Consider the following 24114-nt stretch of genomic DNA (forward strand, 5'->3'; position numbering starts at 1 on the left):
ATGGCCTCCAAGGAACTCACCTTCGCCGAGGTCGCCGGCCACAACACCAAGAAGGACCTGTACATGGTCGTCCATGACAAGGTCTACGACTGTTCCTCGTTCGTCGATGAGCACCCGTACGTGCTTCCGACCAACCCACTGGAAAGCGCAATAGCTAACGCCCACCAGCGGTGGTGAGGAGGTCCTCCTCGACGTCGCCGGCCAGGACGCTACCGAGGCCTTCGAGGACGTCGGTCACTCTGACGAGGCCCGCGAGATCCTCGACGGTCTCTTCGTCGGTAACCTCAAGCGCATGGTACTTTTCCCCCGTACCCCAGCAGCTTCCTCTGCTCTCTAACAGTCTGATTGTTAGCCCGGTGACCCCGCCCCGCCCGCCGCCAACTCTGCCTCGTCCTCTTCCGGCTCCGGCTCCAGCTCCTCCGGCGGCTTCGGCGTCGGCCTCTACTCCGTCCTCCTCGTCGGTGGTCTGATCGCCTACGGTGCCTACCAGTACCTCCAGAACTCCCAGACCCAGTCGCAGTAAGCGGTGCGATGGCGCGGACAAATCCCAAACAAAAAGAAAAAGAAAAAAAGCCAAGACGTAATTGAATGAACCCGGGGCTCTATTATCTGTTGCTCATCTGTTACCTATTTATTCACCCGTTGATTTTGAACCGTTTGTTCAGCATAAAGGGTTGTTGGTGATATCCACTGCAAGACATTTAGTTTATTCGTTACCTTGTTCAACACCTTGTTCGACTTTTCTCGACAATCCGAGAAGACAAATAGATCCGTCGTGTCGTTCTGATAACCTGTCCTTCGTCGCGTTCCGAAGTATAGACGCTATACGTGGTTGTTACTCTCTCCAGTTGGCAGACGAGTCACCGTTTACTGCATTAAATGAGTAGTGATTCGGGTTTTATGTCCATCATCAATCCATATACAGCGAATTCGCGGAACATGATGCTAATTACAAGCAAATACCGAAGACAGAACGCAGGCAATGCAAAAGAGTGAAAAAGAAGATGTAGTTGTATAACATTCTTTGGCTTAGCAATAAGACAGAATGAGAAGCGAATTTTTTGACGCAGCGTTTGCGCTACCACTTTCCAATCTCTCACCGAGAGTTACCTTCCAGGCCAGCCCGCACGGCCTCCAGAATCAGATCGCGAGCCGCATCCAAGTTCTCCTTGCTGCCCTTGATCTCAATGGCTTCACCCTTGGCCTGGTCCTTGGGCACATTGATGCGACAACCCGTTTGCTTGCGAATCGAGTTTATCTGGCTGCCGCCCTGGCCAACAACGAATCGGTAGGTCTTCGGATCCGGGAGAATCAGGTATCCAGTAGCAGATTGCTGCGACGCAGAGGCAATCGCCTTCTCCAGTGCGGCCTTGGCTTTGGCGACATTGTCGCTCGTGCCGGCAAGCACCCAGGGGATGGTAGCAGGCTGGCTCGGGTCCGCAGCCGCAGGGGTGTTGTCAACAACCTTCCACGAGTGAGCCTCGACGGCCTCACTGGGCTCGTCCGTGATCAAGGGAAGCGAGGAGGCTCCATTGACAGCACCCCGGGAGTCGTCAGCGACAGGCTTCGGGGGAGCTTGCTGACCAGCATGATCCACCGTCACTTGATAGTCGTTGCGGAGACGGCGGAAGAACGAGCCGTTGTCAGAAATGACGTGGTGCAGATGGCGGGGAACCTCGATAGTCTCACCCTGCTGATCCTTGAGCATGGACAGGATGTGCTGCTTCGCCTCCTCAACCGCGTTGCTGGGTCCCTTCAGCTTCACATCAGAGCGGCCAGAGCCCTGCTTGGGGATGTCAAGCGTGACATTGAACTGGGTCTCAATGCCGCGTCTCGTGTCGCCGCCACGACCAATGAGCAGGCGATGCTGAGTAGGAGGAACTTCCAGGTTGACGGTCACCTGATCTTCGCGTTCTTTGACAAATGCCTCAATAGCAGCAATGATCTTGTCCACGATTTGTCCGTTACCCTCCAGCTTAATGGTAGATTCGGCGCTGTCCGGGCGGGGGAATTTGACCAGACGGGATGCGCTGCCATCAGTAGGACCGCCGGCATCAGCAACAATCTTGCGGATGTTGGCACCTGGGTATTTGTAAGCTACTGAGGTATCAAGTAAACAGGATCGTTGCAAACATACCACCACCACCAATGAGGGACTTGTGGTGCTTCTTGTCGACATCAATCGTCTTGGTCACAATGGAGTCGAACTCCTTGGAACGCTGCTGCAGAATCTTCTTGGCTTCCTCCACCTCCTTCTTGGTACCCTTGATCTTGATCTCCACACGACCCGAGGCATCAGGGGCGTCGTTAGCACTAGGGACATCGATCTGAGCTCCAGTATCTGCCCGGAGCTTGTCCATCTCGCGGCCACGCTGGCCGATCAAAGAGGGAATTTGGCTCTGGGCTACGGATACCGTGGCGGAGTACGAATGGTCAATGACCCACTGCAACAGACTGAGGATTTCATCGCGAGCAGCGTCAGCACCCTTGCTGGGGCCCTTAACAATCACCTCATCCGCACCCTGTTGTCCACGAGCGGGGCGAGAGCCACCCGCCTCGCTCGAGTTATCCACGGACTGGTCATCCGCAATCGCTGCCGCACGGGGAAATTGCACGCGGACGGCATAGCGATCCTGGAGGCGGTTGACCTGGGAGCCCTTCTGGCCAATCAACTCCCGGTGGTACTGAGCAGGCACCTTGAGGACATGCGTCGTCTCGTCCTCGAGCTTCTTTCCAAGGTTAATGATCCGGACCTTGGCAGCATCGGCCTTCGCCTTGGGTCCCTTGACCTCGACCTTGCCGTTCTCAACCTTGATATCAACATCGAATTCGTCGCGAAGCTTGTTGATGTTCTCACCCCGTCTTCCAATGAGGAAGTTGGCATACTTTTGGGGAAAGTCGAACGACGTCGTGTACCCACGCTCCAGGTCATCCTTCTCCTGCTCCACAACAAAAGACTGGAGCTTGGCAATGAGCTCCGCCACAAGCCCAGAAGGACCACGCAGGGAGACTTCACACTCGCCAGGGCGCCCCCGAGGATCGCCAACGATTGCACGGACGGGGATGTGGTCGTCGCCCTTGGCCTGCTGTTCGCGGGCAATGAACTTGCGGGCCTTCTCTTGGTACTTCGCAGGGATGTTTACAGACTTGGCGACAACATCGGTCTGGTCACCCAGGGCACTCAAAAGATAATCCTGGGCTTCCTTGAGGACCTTCTCGAAGGTAGCAATTTCCGCGGGGGACGGACGCTGGCGAGAGACCTGGAACTCAGGGGTAGTGGCGGACGGGCCCTCATAGACAAGGACCACATTGGAATCTTCAAGATTCTCAGGAACAAGCAGGTGAACGCCATAGTCGTTCCGGAGCTTGGAGATACTCCGAGAACGCAGGTACGGGTGGAAGTAGGGATCGACCGACACGTGAAGGAGTCTAGCCGGAGGATGCGCCTGGACGAGATTCATGATATCAGACCGAGCACGGATGGTGTTCTTACCATCTCTCGAGTAAACCTCCCAGGTGACGGGGCCATCGACGCTCGGGGGGAGCGCGATCCGGGCATCATAGGCGCGTTCCAGGTCCTTAATAATTTGTCTCTGGGTCAAGTAACGAGTGAGAGCACGGGCATGGGCATGAGCACCAGACGGTGCATTAGGGTGTTGACGCGACAGGTCAATGCTAGCCATCTGCATGCTGGTAGCAAGGTCCATAGCACGGTTAATACCACTCTCAATACGGTCCAAGGGGCCAGTGATGGTCAAGAATTCGCTGTCGTCCGAAGGAGGAGGGAGCACAATCGCACAACCAGTGTCAGCCAGAAACTCGTGCAGCGCGTCATCGTTATCTCCAAGGATGAATTGGTGTTGCCCACGGTTGATGGCCAGCTGGCGGAGAGTCAACTGCCGTTGGAGATCCGCAGCAAGACGCTCGATCTCTGCGCGGGCTTCTTGAGCGGCAGTGCGCTCACCGGAGATGTGAATGTGCCTCTCAGGAATTGGCACAAACTGCACATGGCCTGGGTCAGCCTCCTGGGGCGGGGGCTGGCTGAGCCAGGTATCATAGCGGGGCACATGAATTTGAGCCTTGGTGCGCTCTTCGATACCCTTCAGGTTCTCATTGTGGGCGCCGGCAATAAACGGGAAGAATTCGGGAGGAATGGTCTTCAGGCGCAGGCTCATGTTAGACGCCCGCTCCTTCACAATGGCCTCGATCTCACGACGAGCCATTTCCGCCGCGACCGCATCACCTTCAATGAAGACATCAATGGTATCACTGTCATCGTCATCCTGGCCGGCTGCAGAATCATCCACCCGGGGAACCTGCACGCGAGCACCTGTCCGCTGCTGGATGTCCTGGACAACGGCTCCTTGCCGGCCAATAATGTGAGGGCGAGCCGACGTCGGGATGGGAACACGAACGGATTGCTGTATGCATGGTCAACGTGACTGACCCTCGTCCCTTGGGTACCGAACATACCTTGGATCCAACCTGCTGCGCGACCTCCTTGAGCGCCTGTCGGACCGCATCCACAGACCCTTTACCCTCGAAGATGATCGAGCCCCCGGGGCCGCCACGCATATCAACGGTGGCCTTCGATCGCCGCGAGATGTCACGCAGAATATCACGGAGGGGCTTCTTCAATTGGCCCCGTGGGAGCATCTGAGAAGGAGCCAGTCGAAGCTGCTCCATATGCTTACCAGGAAGGCTCATGATTCTCGGTACATCGGAGCCGAACCCACCGGCAACTAGCGCACACCCAGTCAGTCGGCAACGACAGTCAACGGAGCTCTGTTTGGAAGACATACCAGATTGCGCACCACCGGGAGCGCCGTTTGCAACGGCGGCAGCCCCGGAAGTGCCCTTGGCACCCCACGCGGACGCCGTAGGCACCTTGGGTTTCGGGCCGCTTCCCAAGGCGGGGAACAGCTCTTCAGACTGTACATCAAAGGCGGGGCCCTTCTTCGGCGCCGGTTTGGGAGCCGAGGGGGCGGGGGTTTCGGCGGGGGTCGACATCTGCGACAGAGTAGCGGACGGCTGTTCCAGACCCGTGGACGCAGAGGCGTGCTTCAGCTCCTCTTCATCAGGAACCTCCTCCACGGTAGCCTTGTGCGCCTCGTCCCGTGCATGCTGTTCCTCCAGCATGGCGGCTCGGGACTTGGGGATTCCATTGGAATTTGAAACCTCGGAAGCCATGGTGACGGACGTCTGACTCGGACAATAGGAAGTTTGATGGGGAATTTCGGATGAGTTGGTTAAATGTTGGTTTTGCGAACTGTTTGTGTCCAATGGTTAGAAATTCCAAGCCATTGAGGGTCGGGGATGTCTTAGGGAAATGCAGGCGATCGGCGGTACCTGTCAAACAAGCGGTAAGAATAGCGATCCAAGGATAGGCAGCTACTCAGTGATGAACAAGAGTATATAGAGAATATCCGGTGAACTGATTGAACCGTTGCGATATCCAATGAGAAAAGAGGAATGGGAAGAGTAAATGAGACCGGGTCTGTGAGTCTGCAAGCACACAAGACACCGGGGCTGAACCACGCACTCCGCAGATCAGAGGACGGAGATTGGGGGGAAAGAGAAAGCGGAGGAAGAGGGATCGAGAGGGAGAGAGGGGAGGAAAGTAGAGAGAATGAGGAGACGGAGAGGAGAAGGAAGAAGGGAGGTGAGAGGAAGTCTAGAGATGGAGAGGGAGAGGAAGAGAGAAGTTGAGGTAATCGGAAGAATAACCAACACGGAGTACCTAGAGGAGAAGAGGACAGCGCGAGCCCTCTCACTGGCCGGCTCTCCGCCCCATGCCTATTCGGGACGACAACCGCCGAGCCTCACCGTTATTCGTCGCATCGATCTACATCCACGTTTGTTGATATCGATTTTTGATATTCATTGATATTGTATAGCCTCATCGCTGGAAGAGTTGTCAGAGCTAGATATTTACTGGCTGTTCGGTCACTTGTATTTGATCTACTCGGAAATATATATATCGGAACGCCAACAATAAGATTCGGCTAACGTAAGGTTTGTCAAATATTTGAAGTATAAACCACGAATTCCAATGAACTTACTGGCAAGGAGCATGTTGATACACAAGAGGTGGACGTGAAGAAGAGGACGTTGAAGCTTTGCATAGAATTGAAGTTGTTGACCTTGGCCATGGAGTGAACGGAGGCAAGTCACTTGCTGTGAAAGTCGTTCCCGGAAAGCTATTAAGAGAGAGTACATCGGGCTCCAATACTTCCTAGATTTTCTGACCATGTTGAGCCTGCTTCTAATTATGAGGTTGGCTCTCAACATCCGCTTCCAATAGTCTCACATCAACGATCTGGGGAGTTATGCTAGACGACCGGGAAAGGTCGCCTCTGCAGATGAACCGAGTATGTCTATTGCTTTAGCCATCGATGAACATACATAGGAGAGCCTTCTTTATAGTCGACTGTATGAAAGCCATAGTCATGCTCTAATATGGTAATACGGCTTCTACTTCGATCTCAATGAGCATCTGTTGGGTCCCAGCTTCCTAACTTCTACACAAATCCAGTTGGGTCTATGGTTTGGAAGACCCTTTGAGATTCGCCGCGACGATATCAGATGTTTCCTCAGCCTTGGTATGATATCTGCGGACGGGGTAGACGTTCTGTCACGAAAGCTGCGAGTCAACGCATTTCAAAGCTTTCTCGACATTCTCGAAGGCGATGATAACCTGTTTCTCGACGTCCGGAACTAAACTCCCGGTTGCATCCCAGCCGCCTTGACCGGACGTCTCGACAGTCTGGCCGACTTTGACCGCTTGAGAGTAACAGAAGTTCTTGGAATTGGCATCGGTGGACGGGGTAGTTGAATGAATTGCAAGTTCGACATGGTGGACTTGGTCGTTGGGGGGTACTGTCCTCCGTCGGGCTATCGTACGCCAGGAGTACATGTATATATGGTCACAGTATGTGGCTAGCTGAGATTGCCGCCGTAGACAGGCAAAGGAGCAACCTGGTTTTATATATCCGGAGATGGATTTCCCATGACGAGAGATTTGACTGAAGTTTATCTTATTCTCGCTTCTGACCGATCTATTTCCTCATCTGGTAGTCTGCATTGCTAGACTACATGGCCTTTTCGAGCAGCAAGATGGTCATTGTCCATCCTTGTTCCCGGATTGGATTTTGCATGCTATTATCCGTCAACATCACAGTTCATTTCTAGACCATCAGAGACGGAACTTTGGTGATGGTGATTCCTCGACCGCTGCTGTTGGAATGATTTCGACGAGAAAACGAAGGAGCTCAAGATGTATCAACTATTTCGAGGCCTGGACTTCGTTGACCATCATGGGTTCTCGCACTCTACTCAACTTGGATGACTAGATCGAGATGGGCTGATATGTGTACAAGGGGAAGTCACATCGGGGATGATCCTGTCGCGTTAGATCGCCTGCAGATATCGTAGATAAGCAACCGGAGGCAGAACTTTTGTATTGTATTTGTGAGACTTGATCAGCATTGGACGAGAGTCCGTGTAGATAGTAATGTGATGGATCAGACGGGCGCTGTGTTTCAAGTACCTGGTGAGGTCCATAAAGAGGGATATCAACAGAGATAAATAGATCAACCATCCTCAAGTATGTACTTGATCCGCTACGTTACATGTTTCAAAAACCAAGTTTATCCCTAGGCGAAGATCGTCCTTTTGATATGTAGAGCCTCAAAGGCATTGGGGCTGCATGATCACGTGCCTCGCTAAGGATGCTGGTGGGGAGATCCCCTTGCCATGAAATTGCATGTTCTCGCTCGATGCTAGTGCCGACCGACCGTTTATCTGAAACGTCATCTACGCATTAATCGGACGACCACGACTTTGGAAGCCGGGATGTGTCTCTGACAGGCCTAACTCAACACGGGAGAAGCGCGAAATTGATGTTCCCACCCACTAGAGTAAATCGGCTCCTCGGCCAGAGTACGGAGCAGGGGACTCCCACGCTGCAGTGGAGGTCAATTACCAGTCACATATGATATTCCACAGGTCGAATGGCAGGCACACTGCCATCACCGACCAGGATCACCAGCGGCCGTCGTTCCATTGGTCTGGCCCGTCCTGTCATGAGCATGATATGGCCGTCACCGGTGTGACTGCGCTGGGGTGGATTTAGGATTCTGCCGGTACAGGGATCGGAATGTCTATCACTGCCCCGGGGGACGCTCGCACTCTGGATGGATTGTGTCGGAGGACTCCGTACCTGCAGAGCTGGGAGTGGTACGGGGAGGGGGAATCAACTGGTAAGAGGGGAGGGCCTGAGCTGCCGAGGATTACAATTCGCTGATTCAGACTGAACGGAGTAACTTATGACGGGGTGGAGGAGGAGAAGCTCTGGCTGGTTGGGACCGGTTCGGATGACGACTGCTTCCTGGGCGGAGTGCGCTAATCTAATTCAGGAGCAGGCAGGTAGGTTGGGTATAGAATCGAATTGATGGTGCACAGGAGTTGTGCCAGCATAATCGAAGTGATATCGGTCTACGGAGTAAGCATACTAGAGTATCAATCATGACGAATTGTCTCTGCCTTTCCGCGGCGTAAGACCAGAACACGGAGAATTCGAGAGAATCCATCTCCTGTGCCGATCCCATGGTTGGGAACGGTTAGTTAGTTAGTTAGTCTGAGGGGAATTGTTCTCCGATCCGCAGAACAACGGTAAACGGCCAATGGGAGGGTTGGTGTCCCCATCGCGAACTGGGGTCAAGATGTGTCTAGAATTCTCTTCCCGCTCGGTTTGGAGCCACCAACTGAGACAGATGATGTATACCCTGGGACAAGGTACTAGGGTGATAAGGGATCCAACCTGCAGGGGTACGAGGGGCGTGAGATCAGACCTTGGTTATATTAGACGATATTATTAAAATCTTCATACCCAATGATAGATTAATAAAACGGCATAATATACGACAGAAGGGCCAGCCCCATTTCACCAACCTCAGCGGGCCGTTTGGCATTAGTTACAGTGGGTGGTCCAACCTCCAACAAACTAAAGCCACCACCTAATCTAACTAAATCAAACGGCCCAAAGAAGGCCCTGAGAAGATCCTGTTTGTGTCTCGTTCTGGTTTCTGCGTTGGTCGATTATTTTTATTATTCTTCTCGTCCCATCGGTGAAGTCCACGGAGTGATCTGGTAAGTGAAATGCCGTGTCCTTTATATGTTTTTGACTTTATCATTCGGTGCAATTCTTTATCTCAATAATTATTAATTCTTTGTTTTAATTTTATTTAATTTTATTGTGATTGGAATTTATTACCCCATTCCATCTTAGTCACCCATCAACCGTTCCTTTGTTCTCTGGCCGGATTGCAGATCTGTACGGAGTAGAAGATAGGGACGGGAGTGTGCTGAGCTGTCGGTTTTCTGCAGTCTCCTGCAGGTGCGGTCTTTCTGCCCAGTATTTTCTTTTCTTTTCTTCTCTTCTGTTTTTATTCATCACCACCATTACTCTTTTCATCTACAGAGTCTACGATGATGACTATTATTGACATGATTGTTGTTTCTTAGGTCAGTGACATTCTTTCCAAGTGGTGGCCAGAATCCACCGCGCCCAATCACCACGCGCCATTCCGTCTCCGCCGGGCGGTTCTCCACGTGCCAACCACACTTTTTGGGTAGACGGTGACCCGCGGCAGTTTATTCTCGCAACTTTCTCCCTTGCGTCTTTCTTGCATCCCCGATTGTTCCTCTTCCCCATCCCTCTTTGCCAGTCTCCTCGCCCCATTTTGTGGTCCCTCATCCGTGTATCAGGTGTGACTACGTCTGTCCATCCGTACATTCCGTTCTGAACGCCTTTCCACTTTCCCCCCCGATCGCCATTCCTCCCCCCGATTTGCCCACGACTGATCGCTGCTGCAACGGACGGAAGGGACTGCCAGATAGCACCGCCTCACCCGGTGGCTGTCCCCTCCTCCTGCCTTCCCCCCTCCAATCAAGCTGTCCGATTGATCCTTTCTCAAGTCGCCTTGTCCCTGTTCCTACCCAGTCGCTTGACCTGTTCGATTCGACCCCCCCCCCTCCGTTACCCGAAAAGAAAAAAATTACCAGGGGTCTAAAAAAAAAAGGGGGGAAAAAAAAGAACAGAACCGCACGTCATGAATCACGATACTTTTTCTTCCTTCAAATTTCGGCGGACTTCCAGCAAGCTTCACAAGGACCCTCCTAGCTTCAGTTCCCGCATTCTCAGAAGCCAACAGAGTAACACGTCACTGAAACGACACCCCTCCGCGCCTGTGTACCCGCGTTCCTCTGCCAGTGGAAGTCGAGAACACCTCCGAACCAGATCCAACGCTTACGGTTCGTCTTCATCCTCTCTCGATCAGAACAGCAACGGTCCATCCCCCGTCCTACCTGGGAACGAATCTGGCCATTTTTTCTCCTCCCACAGTGCCGCCAAACCGCGTCCCCCTCACTCGGGACGTTTCTCCCTCAACGAACAGAGTTCAGATGAATTGATCAGCGCCCCGTTTGAGACCCGGGGTATGCTCAGTGCCTTGGACGAGAACACCGTCGCCGAGACTGATAGATCACCTCCTTCCGCTGCGAGACCGCCGAACCCGCGCTCCCAGAGTACCACCGACGCTCGATCAATCCGCCAATCCGCTAGCTTCACCCACCTACACAACCGGATGGACGCCATCGCGCACCGTGCCGACCATGACCGCTCGACGACGAAACGCTACTCCGATGAGGGCCACGCGTCCAAGCCGACCGGCCGAAGCAAGAAGAGTAGCTTTTCCAGCTTCGTCAACAGCATGTTAGGTTCTCCCCGTGGCATCAAGATCTCCGCCCCCGAGAATCCCGTCCATGTTACTCATGTCGGCTATGACAACCAAACGGGCCAGTTCACCGGTCTGCCGAAAGAATGGCAACGTCTGCTGCAGGAGAGTGGAATCTCCAAGAAGGAGCAGGAGGAACACCCTCAGACCATGGTCGATATCATGCGGTTCTACGAGAAGAATGCTCGGGGGGATGATGAGGTGTGGCACAAGTTCGATCACGCGTATCCTCAGCATCAACCTATTCCGAGTACCACATCTCAGCCCGGCTCGGGCGGTACCGCCCCGTACGGCACCACTGGACCTCGACCTACGTCGCCAACGAGTCCTCGCTTCCCCCAGAATCATGAGGGTAGCTTTGAAAATCCACGAGCCCCTCCACCAATCCCTCGGGCCGCTCCCGCGGCGCAGGCCATGTCCCCTCCACTGGGTGGCCTGGTACCAAACCGAGCCCCGCCAAAACCGCCCACGACCGCCAATATAACGCCTGCTCGACCGGCACCACAACCGCCAACGGCGGCACCCTATAGTGCGACACGACCTCTGCATGATCCTCATGCCCAGCAGTTTGGCACTCCGCCCATTCCGGAGACCGCGCCGTTGCCTTCGGAGTCTCATCATAGCCGGTCTAACTCTCGAGCAAACGGGACGCAGCGAACTGGGCCGATTGCGACCCCGTCACAGTACCAGCAACAACAGGAACAGGCGATGGCAGCGGCCCAGCAAGCCATTGCAAGCATACAACTCGATCGCAGCCGGAGTCAGCGACAGCAGCAAGCTCCACGCCCCGAACAACCTACGCAACCCACAGCAGCACAGCAGCCGTCTCCCGTGGAGGACTCAGCTGCGTTGCAGCAAGGGGCACGCGCGCCACCCGCTGCACGCCCACGCCAGCGGCCGCGTCAGAGCAATGCTATGGATGTTCGCGCCCGGTTGCTCGCGATTTGCACACCGGGAGATCCGACGAAGATGTATCACAATCTGACCAAAATCGGCCAAGGTGCTTCGGGTGGCGTGTTCACAGCGTACCAGAATGGCACCAACAATTGTGTCGCCATCAAGCAGATGAACTTGGATTTGCAGCCGAAGAAAGATCTTATCATCAATGAGATTCTCGTCATGAAGGACAGCAAGCATAAGAACATTGTCAATTTCCTGGACAGCTACCTGCATGGCCTGGATCTCTGGGTTGTCATGGAATACATGGAGGGTGGAAGTCTCACAGATGTCGTTACTTTCAACATCATGAGTGAGGGGCAGATTGCGGCCGTCTGCAGAGAAGTAGGCCTCCCAGTCTCCGTCAAAGTTTGATGGCGCCGGACTAACCGTGTTTTAGACGCTGAACGGCCTGCAGCACCTGCATTCCAAAGGTGTCATCCATCGTGACATCAAATCAGACAACATCCTTCTATCCATGGAAGGCAACATCAAACTGAGTATGTTCGATTGTTTTCTTTAACCTTGTCATCAGCTCTAACCATCACTAGCCGATTTCGGTTTCTGTGCTCAGATCAACGACTCGCAGCACAAACGAAACACCATGGTCGGGACCCCGTATTGGATGGCCCCCGAGGTCGTCACAAGAAAGGAGTATGGCCGCAAGGTCGACATCTGGAGTTTGGGCATCATGGCCATCGAAATGATCGAGGGTGAGCCTCCGTATTTGACGGAGTCTCCACTGCGCGCTCTCTACTTGATTGCCACCAACGGGACCCCTGCCATCAAGGATGAACAAAATTTGTCGCCTGTCTTCCGGGACTTCCTGCACCTGGCGTTGAAAGTGGATCCTGAGAAGCGAGCGTCCGCCCACGACTTATTGAAGGTAGGTCTAGATCCATTCCATCGCCGTTTCCACCGGCTGACGACCTCCAGCATCCGTTCATGAACCTTTGCGCCCCCCTCTCTCACCTGTCGCCCCTGGTAAAGGCTGCACGGATCAGCCGAGCACAGGAGAAAGCCCAGAAAGGCGGCGCATAGATAATACCTTCCGATTATGTCTCTATATACGTCCCTATCCTCTGTCTTTCCTCATTCAGATACCCTTGATCCTTGATGTTCATATCTCGACGGTTCCCTACGCTGGTATTGCATCATGGCCGAACCCTTTACGCCTGATTCCTGTGTTTTTGTTTTCGACCTACAGCTCATAGATGGCGATGACTTGATGAATTTTCTCCTGTTTGTTGTTCATTCATATCCGGTCCGGGATCGCGCTCCTTTGCTCCCGGGTTCACTCTACAATGCATCTTTCCTCCCGACATCATTAATTTGCAAAACTGGTCTTTGGACTGGCTGCCGTCCGTCGGAGGGTTTCTCGGCAAGATGCCTTACCTACCTAACGACTGCCACCTGCGGACGCCTGCCATTACCGCAGCCGTTGAACCGTCGGAACGCGTGCATTGTATCTGTTTGGTTGTTTTCATGAATTACGAATCTGGTGTTGGAAGTTATGGTCAACCAACGTAAAAGAATATTTGTTGTTTTCAATGCGAGACCTTTGGCCAATGATGGTGTATTTATATGCAGTCCATAGTAGCTGCATCTCTTAATTTCGAGGCGGAAGGGCGATTGATGATCTTTACTCATGCTGTTCAGACAAAGAGTGGTGATAAAGGTTGCCTGATAGATATCCTAAATGACTGATAAATTGAAGGTAAATAGGTCGTAGTAGCTGTAGGCTCCTACGTAATGGAGGCTTTCGCTTAATCGGGCGTAGCGGCGGGCCAGTCAGCGTCAGAGGCGCCTAGTACCGTCTCCGCCATCCGGCAGCGTCACCTGTTAGGTTGCCGCCAACCACCTTCGCCGTGCCCGAGTTGGTCATCATTCTGTTCAGCTCTTGTCTCATCCTTCTCTCCCTCTTGCGCTTCCTTGTACAAAACGCCTCGACACCGACTGCCTCCACCTCCGCCGGTCGCCGAACCCCTCTCGAATTATTGACGTCCCCTACACCATCCCTGACGGGTTCCCCGCACTGGCCTGTCCCTGGTGATTCTGTCGGCTCTACCTAAGTCAAGAAGAGCTTTGGGAATTCTCTTCATACCATCACTTTGGGCAGTTCATCCTTGATTTGACCTGTCTGCCGATCGCGCGTTACCGACTCCCTCCGAACAATCCTTGCATTTTCGACTTGTCTTGGACGGAATTCCGCACGCCGTTAGACTCTCCCGCCGCCACATCTCTGCTGGGTGAGCCGATTTAGGCGAAACTACTCGCGATGTTTCGTGCGCAGCAGAACGCTTTCGACGACGCCGTCGGTTAGTGCTCCCTGTACCGTGGATTGGAAGGCTTCCACCCAGGATAATACGCTGACTCGTGATTTACCACGGTTTAGCCAAGGCGACAGACGAGAACCTTACTTCCGAGAACTGGGAATACATTCTTGTATGCTCAATCCTACGACTTCCGTACCTGATATTGGGTGGTCTAATGCTTTCTAGGACGTTTGTGACAAGGTGGCTGCTGAAGAATCTGGGTATGTGTTTGGCTGTTTTGAGTTGGAGATGTCTCATGCTGACACGAGGCTGTGATTAGTGCGAAAGATGCCGTTGCTGCTTTGATAAAGCGACTCGCACACCGGAATGCCAATGTGCAGCTATACACTCTCGAGGTTCGCACTTCCCCCAGACTGTGACGGACATTTATGCTGACCACTCCGCCAGCTGGGAAATGCTCTCGCACAAAACTGTGGCCCGAAGATTCACCGGGAACTAGCTTCCAGAAGCTTTACAGATGCGCTTTTGCGCCTTGCGAATGATCGGGTAAGTGTGCTCAAGATATTCTTTTCTCGTGATTGCTGTTAACCGCGATCGCAGAACACCCATCAGCAGGTGAAGGCGAAGATCCTAGAGCGCATGCAGGAATGGACGGAGATGTTCGCCAGCAACCCCGATTTTGGGATTATGGAACAAGCATACATGAAACTGAAAACGCAAAGTACGTGCGGGATGTTGAGTGAATCTTGAATAAAGCTCATCTCTTACAATCCAGACCCGAACCTGCAGCCTCCATCGAAGCCCGGCAAACGGGAGATCACGGAAGCGGATCGGCAGAAGGAAGAGGAGGAATTGCAGATGGCCCTGGCTCTCTCGATCAGGGAAAAGCCTTCGACGGCGCCCCACCCCCAGGCTGAATCCAGTGCCTCTGCTGCCGCCGCCGCTACAACCCCGACAGGTGCCGCTTCCGCCGGCCAAGCACAACCGGCAGCGTCGCAAGCCGTTCCATCAGGCACTTCCGCCGCCACCGTCTCTCGCGTTAGAGCATTGTTCGATTTCCAACCCTCCGAGCCGGGCGAGTTGCAATTCCGCAAAGGTGACGTCATTGCTGTTCTGGAGTCAGTATACAAGGATTGGTGGAAGGGTTCCCTCAGAGGCCAGACGGGCATCTTCCCTCTCAATTATGTGGAAAAGCTTCCGGATCCCACGGTCGAAGAGCTGCAACGGGAGGCTCAGATGGAGGCCGAGGTGTTCGGACAAATCAAGAACGTTGAAAAGCTGTTGACCCTGCTTAGCACCCGGAGTTCGGAGCCAAATGTGCAGGATAATGAGGAAATCACAGCTTTGTACCACTCGACATTGGCAATTCGGCCTAAGCTCATTGAGCTGATTGGCAAATATTCACAGAAGAAAGGTAACTACCCTGCAACTCTTCTTGCATGTCACCGGCTTACAATGTTTCAGATGAATTCACTCAGCTTAATGAAAAGTTCATCAAAGCGCGACGTGACTACGAGGCTCTCTTGGAGGCGTCCATGTCGCATCCCGCCCAACCTCAATACGGAAGACCCGGTCAGCCCCAGTATCCCTATCCCGGCCCAGGAGCGCCCATGGGCTACCCCCCTGGTGGACCTCAACCCGATCAGCGGTACTTTAGCCCGCGCCCTCAAGGTTCGTGATTGTTCGCCGGGGCCCTATCTACCAAACCCCCGTCTAACGCTAGGAAGAGACCCAGCCCCTCCAGCCTAACGCCTCACCATACTATGGTGCCGAACAAGGGCATATGTACCCCCCGACGTCTCAATCACCCGGTCCTCGTAACCACACTCCTCCTGCTGCCGCACCATATCAGCAAGCACCGTCGCATCCTCCAGCACAACCACAGCAGCATACCGCGCCAGATGCCTACCCCCCTCAACACCATAGACCAGAGTCCACCTATGATCATCCTCAGGAGCTGAGTACCTCTGTTTACGATTCTCCCGTCGAACAGCGGCCGCCCTACCCTGGCGCCCAGATCCCCGCCGCTATTCACCAGCATTTCCAGCAGCAGCAACAACAACAGCAGGACTACTCTCCGTCTGTTTATTCACCTGACGAGTCGAAGCCCCCAGGTACACAGCAAGTTCCCTACCCCGCCACTCCCGCTGCGAACCAACCCCCACCAATGCATCAGCCTCCCCCGGTTCCTGGAGCAGCAGCGGCTCCTACACCATATCCTGTGAACGCCCCTGGAGCAAGCTACCAGGCGTACAAGCCGCCTCAAGGTGGGCCCGCTTCCAACCCGGCTTCTTTCTATCAATAGCCCGTCGGCTGGTGCCCTGGTTATCTCGAGGATCATATTAGAAGAGATTCGCTGATTGCCAGCTAAATGCACTCAATCTAATTTGGTTTCTTTCATGTTACTCTAGCCTGTGTTATGATACTGTAATTGGGCCTGGTTTTATCGGCTGCCAATCATGCTTGTGTAGTTTCTCCATACGGTTCATTAGTCCTCTTGATACCAAATATTCATCTTACGTCGGTTTCCTCAAACAGTGGATATATTTTTTCGTTGTAGAAAAGAAAGTTGTAGACAGGCCGTTGCTAGTTCTGCCTGAGGCACCAACAAGCCCCTCTGCCTCACGTGACGACGTGTTAAGCACCTCATTCTCAACGGCCGCCTGAATGCCTACAGCGATCGACCCAGGCGTAACCGGCGCTACCTGATCGAATTCACCCCTATCCCGATCGCCCCATGGTGAATGTCACGACTGTACTGCCATCGTCCTCCGCCTGTCGCTAGTGCTGCGACAGTCGACCTCTGGGCTCTCTGACAGCTAGCTTCCCCCGCAATCGCGTCTTCAGCGGACGATGCCCGGTATCGCACTGCCACCATATGGACAGAATTAGAAGAACAATATCCAGACACCACACGAATTGTTCTACGACGAACCCATAACACCGAGAAAACCCGCGCTTTGTATTCTCGTGCCATGTCAACACCATGGAAGCCGACTGGGATGAATTGTCGCGCATTCCGGTGCCACCGCCGAGTCCGCATGCGTTGCCTACCGTTGCGACGACAATCGCGTTTGACGATGTGATGGAACTGTTGTGGGTGGGAAATGAATATGTGAGTCGAGCCCCTTCTTTCCCTCCCCCTCCTTAGCTTTTAGATTTCGTCCGATCCATAGTTGCATGTGCTGACGGAAGTGGAACGTCTAGGGCCGAATCACTTCCTTTTACGGACCGGAATTGCAACGGTATACGTCTGTCCGGGCGCACCCAGTCGCTGAGGGGATTGTCCGGCAGATATTGTTTCATGAACGGGGCGTGATATCGCTGTCTTCGAGGAGCGTGCATATGATTACTCGACGCGGTCTTACACAATGGCATGTTGCTCACGAGGAAATGGTCGATCTGCGGTGTATGAGCTTCACGGCGCAGTTGAATCGGGTTATTGTAGCTGGATGCCAGAAGGTGATGTTCACCATTGACATTGACAAAGGGGTCATCGTCGACAAGCTGCCGACGGAGTATAACTACACGATGATGAAAAAGAGCCGATATCTCTGTGCCGCGACGGACACGGGATCCGTGAATGCGCTGAGCCTGTCGGATTTCCGCGTCGTCAAGTCCTGGAAGGCTCACGGCACGGCGGTCAACGACATGGATGCCCGGAACGACCTGCTGGTGACCTGTGGATTTTCGGTGCGACACCTAGGCTCTCCGATTGTTGATCCGCTGGCCAACGTCTACGATTTAAAAACCTTGTCACCACTGCCGCCTATCCCCTTCCATGCCGGTGCTGCTTATGTCCGCATGCACCCTAAGCTATCCACGACTAGTTTTGTGGCGTCGCAGACGGGTCAGCTGCAGGTGGTGGACCTAATGAACCCGAACTCAATCAATCTCCGCCAGGCAAATGTCTCTTTCATGCTTGGTATCGATATTTCGCCGTCTGGTGAAGCACTGGCCATCAATGACGCCGAGTGCATGGTCCACTTGTGGGGATCGCCGGCGAAGATCCATTTCAACGAGATGAGCAAGGAAGTCGAGCTCGCAGATGTCACGCATCGACCTCCCCCGCTGGACTGGTCGCCGGATACCCCCCTGAATATGATCGGTATGCCATACTACCACGAACGGCTTTTCTCGGCCTGGCCGAGCCACCTTGTGTTTGAGGTTGGGAGCCCGCCGGCTCCCATCGATACGGGATTGATCCCCTATCTACGTCCAGCCGAGATTGGACACTGTGCACCGAACCCCAAAAAGACACGGCGGTACCAGGTCGAGAACACGCGCGCTGTAGCGACCACTGAACCCGCTTTGATTGCTCCGAAATTCCTAAGTGAAAAGGCACGGGAGCAAAGCAAGAAGAGTGACGGCTCAGTGGCCGAGGCCGCGGGGGCGCTTGCTGGTGCAAAGCTGAACGGAGAGGCCGAAGACGATCCTCTCCTGAAATATAGTAATGTCGAGATTAAATATAGCCGGTTTGGCGTGGATGATTTTGACTTCCGGTTTTACAACCAAACGAACTTTTCGGGACTGGAAACGCACATCGCGAACTCTTTTACAAATGCCCTCCTCCAACTGCTCAAATTTATTCCGTTGGTGCGCAATGTGGCGCTGCACCACGCTGCCAGCTCGTGTGTCTTTGAGAACTGTCTTTTATGTGAGATGGGCTATCTTTTCGATATGCTCGAGAAGGCGAACGGCCAGAATTGCCAGGCGACGAACTTGTTGAAGACTTTCAGCAGTTTCCGCGAGGCCGCGAGCCTGGGGATCCTGGAGGAAAACCTGACGAATAAGTCGCTTTCTTCCGCTATTCAGGCCGTGAACCGGTTTTTCCTTGGCCAGATTGCGCATGATTTCCGAACGATAATGCCCAACTCTGATGACCTCGAACAGCGATTAGCTACAATCGCATCCGAGTCTATACAATGCCGCTACTGCGGCAACGAGATTGTGAGACCTGGGAACTCCCTAGTCAACGAACTCATCTATCCAAACATGGATATCAAACACACACGCAGGAACCCAGCTTTCCGTTTCTCCAACATCTTGCGGGCCAGTATTGAGCGCGAGACACAGAACAAGGGCTGGTGCAACTACTGTCGGCGGTATCAGCCGGTGGGAATCCGGAAAAGCGTCCATCGAATGCCTCTGGTCATGATGCTCAATGCCGCATTGAATACGCCTATGGCTCGACGGCTGTGGGCGATCCCTGGCTGGCTTCCAGACGAAGTCGGAATTGTCATTGATGGTGGTCAAACCCTCTGTTACGAAGGGGAGGACCTGCGCATGCGCGTCCAAGCTAATATGCCGGGTCTGATCGTTTATGAACTGGTTGGTGTAGTGACGGAGATTGATATTCCCGAACATCAAAAACCCCACCTGGTGTCGTTCATCAACGTTGCTATCTCCTCCCCCGAGCCCCAGCCCCAGAATAAGTGGCATTTGTTTAATGACTTCCTTGTTACTGAGGTCGACAAGGATGAGGCTCTGCGGTTTAATCAGCCATGGAAGGTACCGTGCGTGCTGGCGTTCCAAGTGAAGGATGCGCGCCATGCTATGGATGACTCCTGGAAGGACGCCCTCGATACTACCCTACTCTTCAGGGACTGGTCGCTCAAGTAAGTTATGACGCTCTTGGTTCTTTTATGACAGTACTAATGCGTTTAAATAGTGGTGGCCGTCCGGTGGAGTCACGGGTTACGCTGTCCGAGGACGAAAAACCTACACCAGGGACACCCATGGCGTTGGATACCGAGTTTGTTGACCTTGAAAAGGCCGAGATCGATGTGAAAGCCGATGGCTCCCAGGAGATCGTGCGACCGAGCAAGAGCGGCCTCGCCCGTGTCTCTGTCCTCCGTGGCTCGGGAGTTCGTGAAGGAGTCCCATTTATCGACGACTATATCACCATCAAGGAACCAATTGTCGACTATGTGACCCAGTATTCCGGTATCAAGCCCGGCGATCTGGACCCGAGAACCAGTGAGCACAATCTGGTCCCGCTCAAGGTGGCGTATAAGAAGCTGTGGCTGCTTCTGAATCTTGGTTGCGTGTTTGTCGGACACGGTCTGGCGTCCGACTTCCGTAAAATCAACATCCAGGTCCCCAAGAGCCAGACGGTCGATACCCAGTACCTGTTCTTCCACCCAGGTAAGAGCCGGCGGCTCAGCCTGCGGTATCTCGCCTGGGCTGTGTTCAAGGAATATATCCAAGAGGAACCTGCGGATAACAACGAGGGACATGACTCTATTGAGGACGCCCGGATGGCTCTTCGCTTGTGGAAGAAGTTCCTCGAATACGAGGACGCCGGCATCGTCTCCCAGATGTTGGAGGAGATCTTCCGCGAAGGCTCCAAGCTCGGGTTCCGACCACCGCCTCGCAACGGCACCGCGGCGGTTCTCTCGCGACCCGGCACCGCAGTGACCATGCAGAATACCAACAGTGGTCGCAACACACCTACCGTCCCTGATGCTGCCGGAGCTCCTGCTGTCCCTGCCAGTGCGCCGACTACCCCCGGCCGGGGGTTCCGCCGTGCGGATGCCTTGACGCCTGGTGATGGAACTTTTTCGGGTCCTGGTGCTGGCGACTTTTTTGGAGGAAGTCCGCTCAAGTGATGTAGTTTATCTCTGGCCTGAATGTTTTTCTGCCGTATCACCCGCGGGTTTGACGATGATTCATGACGGTACGTACATACTTGGTATGATTTCTAGTTGGGATGAGATACCTTTTGGTGGTGGCATCGTTGAATTGGGATTGCGTGCTGGGCTTTAGAGAGCTTTCCTATTTTAGAAATGAGAATTGAAGTTCAGAATGATCTTCGTTGACTCTAGTATGTAGTATGGTCTGTACGGAGTAGGTCCAGTACCAGTATGCCTCGCACTCATAGATTCTGCCAAGTCAGAGCGGGGAATGACGTGGTGGGTTTGAGTTCATTTTCCGACTTCCTCAACACCTTCACTTCTCCCTCTTCCCACCCGTCTCTCTACCCTTCATTTTTCAATCACTGGCTCAGAGGTTTACGGCAGGATTTGGTATACTTCGTTGTCTGCTTCAACTTCCTCTTCTTCCCCACCTGCCTCGCACCTGTCATCTGAGCCGCTCACTTCCTACCCCGCTATTGTCCATTTGCCCAGCTCATCATGTCGCGACACCGGGTAAAGAACATTAGCTACGACGATGACGACTACGATGATGATGGATACGACTCGCAAGATCCTGAAGAACTGGAATATCTCCAGGAATGCACTACGGAAGTGTTGAACCAGCTGCGGACGGGGGAGCCATCCGTGACCGCAACTCGGGAAGAGGTCCAGGACTCGCTGTACTACTACTATAACGACGTTGACAAGACGGTTAACTACCTGCGCAGTGAGTTCTTTAGCTTCTTATACTCTCTTACATCACTAAGCTGCCAATCGCTGACGCTGGAGTTTAGACAAGAAAGTGAAAGAGCTCCAGAAGAAGCAGACCGCTGCTGCGCCTGCTCCGGTGAAGGCTAAAGGTAAGCATTATCCCTGTTTAGTCTCTCTTAATTACCTCTCGTGGTGTGCTTGGGCTCGAGATACTTCGTCGTCGTCGTGGTGAGTATGATCCTCGTTCGCTGTGCTTGACTAGCTAAACTGACCTCCGAATTGAAGCGCAATGTGTTCTAACAGGGTTGCCAGTGTCTGCATATCCTCTCCCCTTCGCTCCGCCTCCTCCCTCGTCCCTCTCTGCGCACTTCTCAGCAGCCGAATTCTTCCGCGACTCGCCGTGGTTGAACGTGCCGCCGCACCGGAAAGCGGAGATCCTCGTCGAACCTCTCTACCCTCGTCTCGGGCTCCTGGGCGGCGCCCCCGAAGCAGGCGGCAAAATGTCCAAGCTCGCGGCATTGGCGGCAGCGCGGAAGAAGAAAGAAGGCGATAAGGCATCCAGTGCAAGCGCGACCTCGACTCCGCAGAGCGAACTGTCGGACTCATCGGCGTCAGAGCAGAAGGGGGCTCCGCTGTCGCTGCGGGAGCGGCTTGCGACTAATGGCAGGACACCGAAGTCATCGGATTCGCTGCAGTCATTGCGATCACTGGGCAAGGCGTCACCACGTCCTAGTAGTGCCTCTGTGTCGCCAAAGAAGAGGTCGCCCGAGCCGCAAACGCCGCCAGTGTCGCTGGAGGCACCTGTGGGCGACCAGACGAAGAGCGTGGCCGATCGCAAGGATTTGGAGCAAACTCCTCCTAGCAATATCCGCGCTCCGCCGTCCACGTTTGCTAGCACGATTGTTGGAGACTCAGTACGCCCGCGCATGACCGAGCCCAGCCACCTCTACGCCAGCTCACTTGATTTGATCCGAATCTACGGACAAGACCTTGCTGAACCGTTTGACTTCACAGGCCCTAGCCCCGACGATGTCGTGTTGAACGCACAGAACTCAGCAAAAGGTTTGGCTATTCGGCGCAAAATCTAGGACCTCCCTAATAGACATGCAGGGTTCAAGTCGAAACAGCCTGCTGCGAAAGCAACGGGTGACAAAAAAGCCCAGGGCGATTTGGCAAGTGGCATGAGTAATTTGAATGTGGCCGAAAAGGTGAACGTCAAGAGCAAGAACCTTGATGTCTTGTCTGAGTATCAGAAATCCAAACGGAAGAATGCTATGAATTTTGCGGTCATTGGTTGGTTCATCCTTGTGTCTTAGAGAGGAACCAGGGCTAATTGTACGATTAGGCCATGTGGACGCGGGTAAGAGTACGCTCATGGGGCGCCTGCTGGCGGATCTGAAGGCAATCGACTCTCGCACTCTGGATAAATATCGTCGCGAAGCCGAAAAGATCGGGAAGGGCTCGTTTGCTCTCGCCTGGGTGCTGGATCAAGGGTCTGAGGAGCGGGCCCGTGGTGTCACCATTGATATCGCTATGAACAAGTTTGAGACCGATAAGGCAGTCTTTACGATAGTGGATGCGCCGGGACATCGTGATTTTGTCCCCAATATGATTGCTGGTGCGAGCCAGGCGGATTTCGCCGTCCTTGTTATTGACTCGAGCACGGGCAACTTCGAATCGGGACTGAGGGGTCAGACCAAGGAACACGCCCTGCTTGTCCGAAGTATGGGTGTTCAGCGGATAATTGTCGCGGTGAATAAGATGGATTCGGTGCAGTGGGACAAGGATCGGTTTGAAGAAATCGAACAGCAGATCTCGGCTTTCTTGACGACGGCTGGGTTCCAGGCGAAGAACATCTCTTTCGTGCCATGCTCTGGTATCAGCGGCGATAACGTCACTCGACGAAGCGAAGACCCCAACGTCTCCTGGTACAAGGGCAATACTTTGATCGAGGAACTGGAAGCTACCGAGCCGTACACGCATGCGCTCGACAAGCCGCTCCGGATGACAATCGGCGATGTCTTCCGTGGAAGCGTACAGAATCCCCTTTCGATCTCCGGCCGAATTGACGCGGGCAGCTTGCAAATGGGCGATCAGATCTTGACTATGCCCAGCGGCGAGAAGGCGACTATCCGCAGCTTGGAAGTGGACGGTGAGCCAAGTGACTGGGCCGTGGCCGGCCAGAACGTGGTCTTGAATCTCGCCAACATCGACCCTATCCATCTCCGATCCGGCGATGTCATTTGCCGTGCGTCTGCGCCGATTGCCAACATCAACACGTTTACCGCCAAGGTTCTGGCCTTTGAGCACCTCATGCCGAGTATGGTCGACGTCCACCGCGGGCGGTTGCATGTGCCGGGCCGGATCAGCAAATTAGTCGCTACCCTCGACAAGAGCTCTGGGGTGGTTGTGAAAAAGAAGCCCAAGATCGTTGCGCCGGGGAACGTGGCTCGTGTCGTCGTCGAGATGGACCAAGCCGTGCCGCTGGAAGCCCCTACTCGGATTGTGTTACGATCCAATGGGGATACGGTGGCCGCAGGGTTATTGGAGTAAGGCTGTACATATTTTCGGCTTAGTCGATGCATTGGTAGAGTATATAGATTTCAGGATAGAATATACTAAACTGAGTCTATGGAGGACCTGATTACGGTTGTCAAGTGTAGTATATATAATCATCGCGAGCCCAACCTGTCGACCACGGAGTTGACTTACTGTCGTTCGGTTGGATGTTTTCTATACCTCCCTATACATAACAGC

At 53.8% G+C, this 24114-nt stretch overlaps 6 protein-coding genes across 6 annotated transcripts; 5 read left to right on the plus strand and 1 right to left on the minus strand.

Annotated features, from left to right (window-relative positions):
- On the plus strand, nucleotides 1-523 carry ATEG_06033 (cytochrome b5-like heme/steroid binding domain-containing protein; the record flags this gene model as incomplete). The annotated part of the gene is made up of 3 exons (XM_001215211.1): nucleotides 1-116; nucleotides 169-295; nucleotides 353-523. The coding sequence occupies 3 exons, from the start codon at nucleotides 1-3 to the stop codon at nucleotides 521-523; spliced, it is 414 nt and encodes a 137-aa protein (XP_001215211.1).
- A 573-nt stretch (nucleotides 524-1096) lies between these two features.
- Nucleotides 1097-5190, minus strand: ATEG_06034 (putative RNA binding effector protein Scp160; the record flags this gene model as incomplete). Its single annotated transcript, XM_001215212.1, has 4 exons — nucleotides 1097-2082; nucleotides 2138-4421; nucleotides 4474-4742; nucleotides 4803-5190. The coding sequence occupies 4 exons, from the start codon at nucleotides 5188-5190 to the stop codon at nucleotides 1097-1099; spliced, it is 3927 nt and encodes a 1308-aa protein (XP_001215212.1).
- A 4922-nt stretch (nucleotides 5191-10112) lies between these two features.
- pakA (mitogen-activated protein kinase kinase kinase kinase STE20) lies at nucleotides 10113-12946 on the plus strand (the record flags this gene model as incomplete). Its single annotated transcript, XM_001215213.1, has 4 exons — nucleotides 10113-12077; nucleotides 12133-12232; nucleotides 12284-12618; nucleotides 12833-12946. The coding sequence occupies 4 exons, from the start codon at nucleotides 10113-10115 to the stop codon at nucleotides 12944-12946; spliced, it is 2514 nt and encodes an 837-aa protein (XP_001215213.1).
- Nucleotides 12947-14010: 1064 nt separating this feature from the next.
- ATEG_06036 (ESCRT-0 subunit protein HSE1) lies at nucleotides 14011-16313 on the plus strand (the record flags this gene model as incomplete). Its single annotated transcript, XM_001215214.1, has 9 exons — nucleotides 14011-14050; nucleotides 14128-14177; nucleotides 14234-14268; nucleotides 14328-14403; nucleotides 14456-14554; nucleotides 14609-14729; nucleotides 14784-15422; nucleotides 15473-15679; nucleotides 15787-16313. 9 exons carry the CDS (start codon nucleotides 14011-14013, stop codon nucleotides 16311-16313), a joined length of 1794 nt encoding a protein of 597 aa, XP_001215214.1.
- A 681-nt stretch (nucleotides 16314-16994) lies between these two features.
- pan2n2 (poly(A)-specific ribonuclease) lies at nucleotides 16995-20619 on the plus strand (the record flags this gene model as incomplete). The annotated part of the gene is made up of 3 exons (XM_001215215.1): nucleotides 16995-17123; nucleotides 17216-19626; nucleotides 19680-20619. The coding sequence occupies 3 exons, from the start codon at nucleotides 16995-16997 to the stop codon at nucleotides 20617-20619; spliced, it is 3480 nt and encodes a 1159-aa protein (XP_001215215.1).
- Nucleotides 20620-21144: 525 nt separating this feature from the next.
- ATEG_06038 (putative translation elongation factor EF-1 subunit) lies at nucleotides 21145-23910 on the plus strand (the record flags this gene model as incomplete). Its single annotated transcript, XM_001215216.1, has 5 exons — nucleotides 21145-21373; nucleotides 21441-21506; nucleotides 21670-22419; nucleotides 22468-22650; nucleotides 22703-23910. The coding sequence occupies 5 exons, from the start codon at nucleotides 21145-21147 to the stop codon at nucleotides 23908-23910; spliced, it is 2436 nt and encodes an 811-aa protein (XP_001215216.1).
- Nucleotides 23911-24114: the final 204 nt, after the last annotated feature.

The sequence above is a fragment of the Aspergillus terreus genome, genomic scaffold (genome assembly GCF_000149615.1).
Source record: "Aspergillus terreus NIH2624 scaffold_8 genomic scaffold, whole genome shotgun sequence".
Taxonomy (NCBI): domain Eukaryota; kingdom Fungi; phylum Ascomycota; class Eurotiomycetes; order Eurotiales; family Aspergillaceae; genus Aspergillus; species Aspergillus terreus.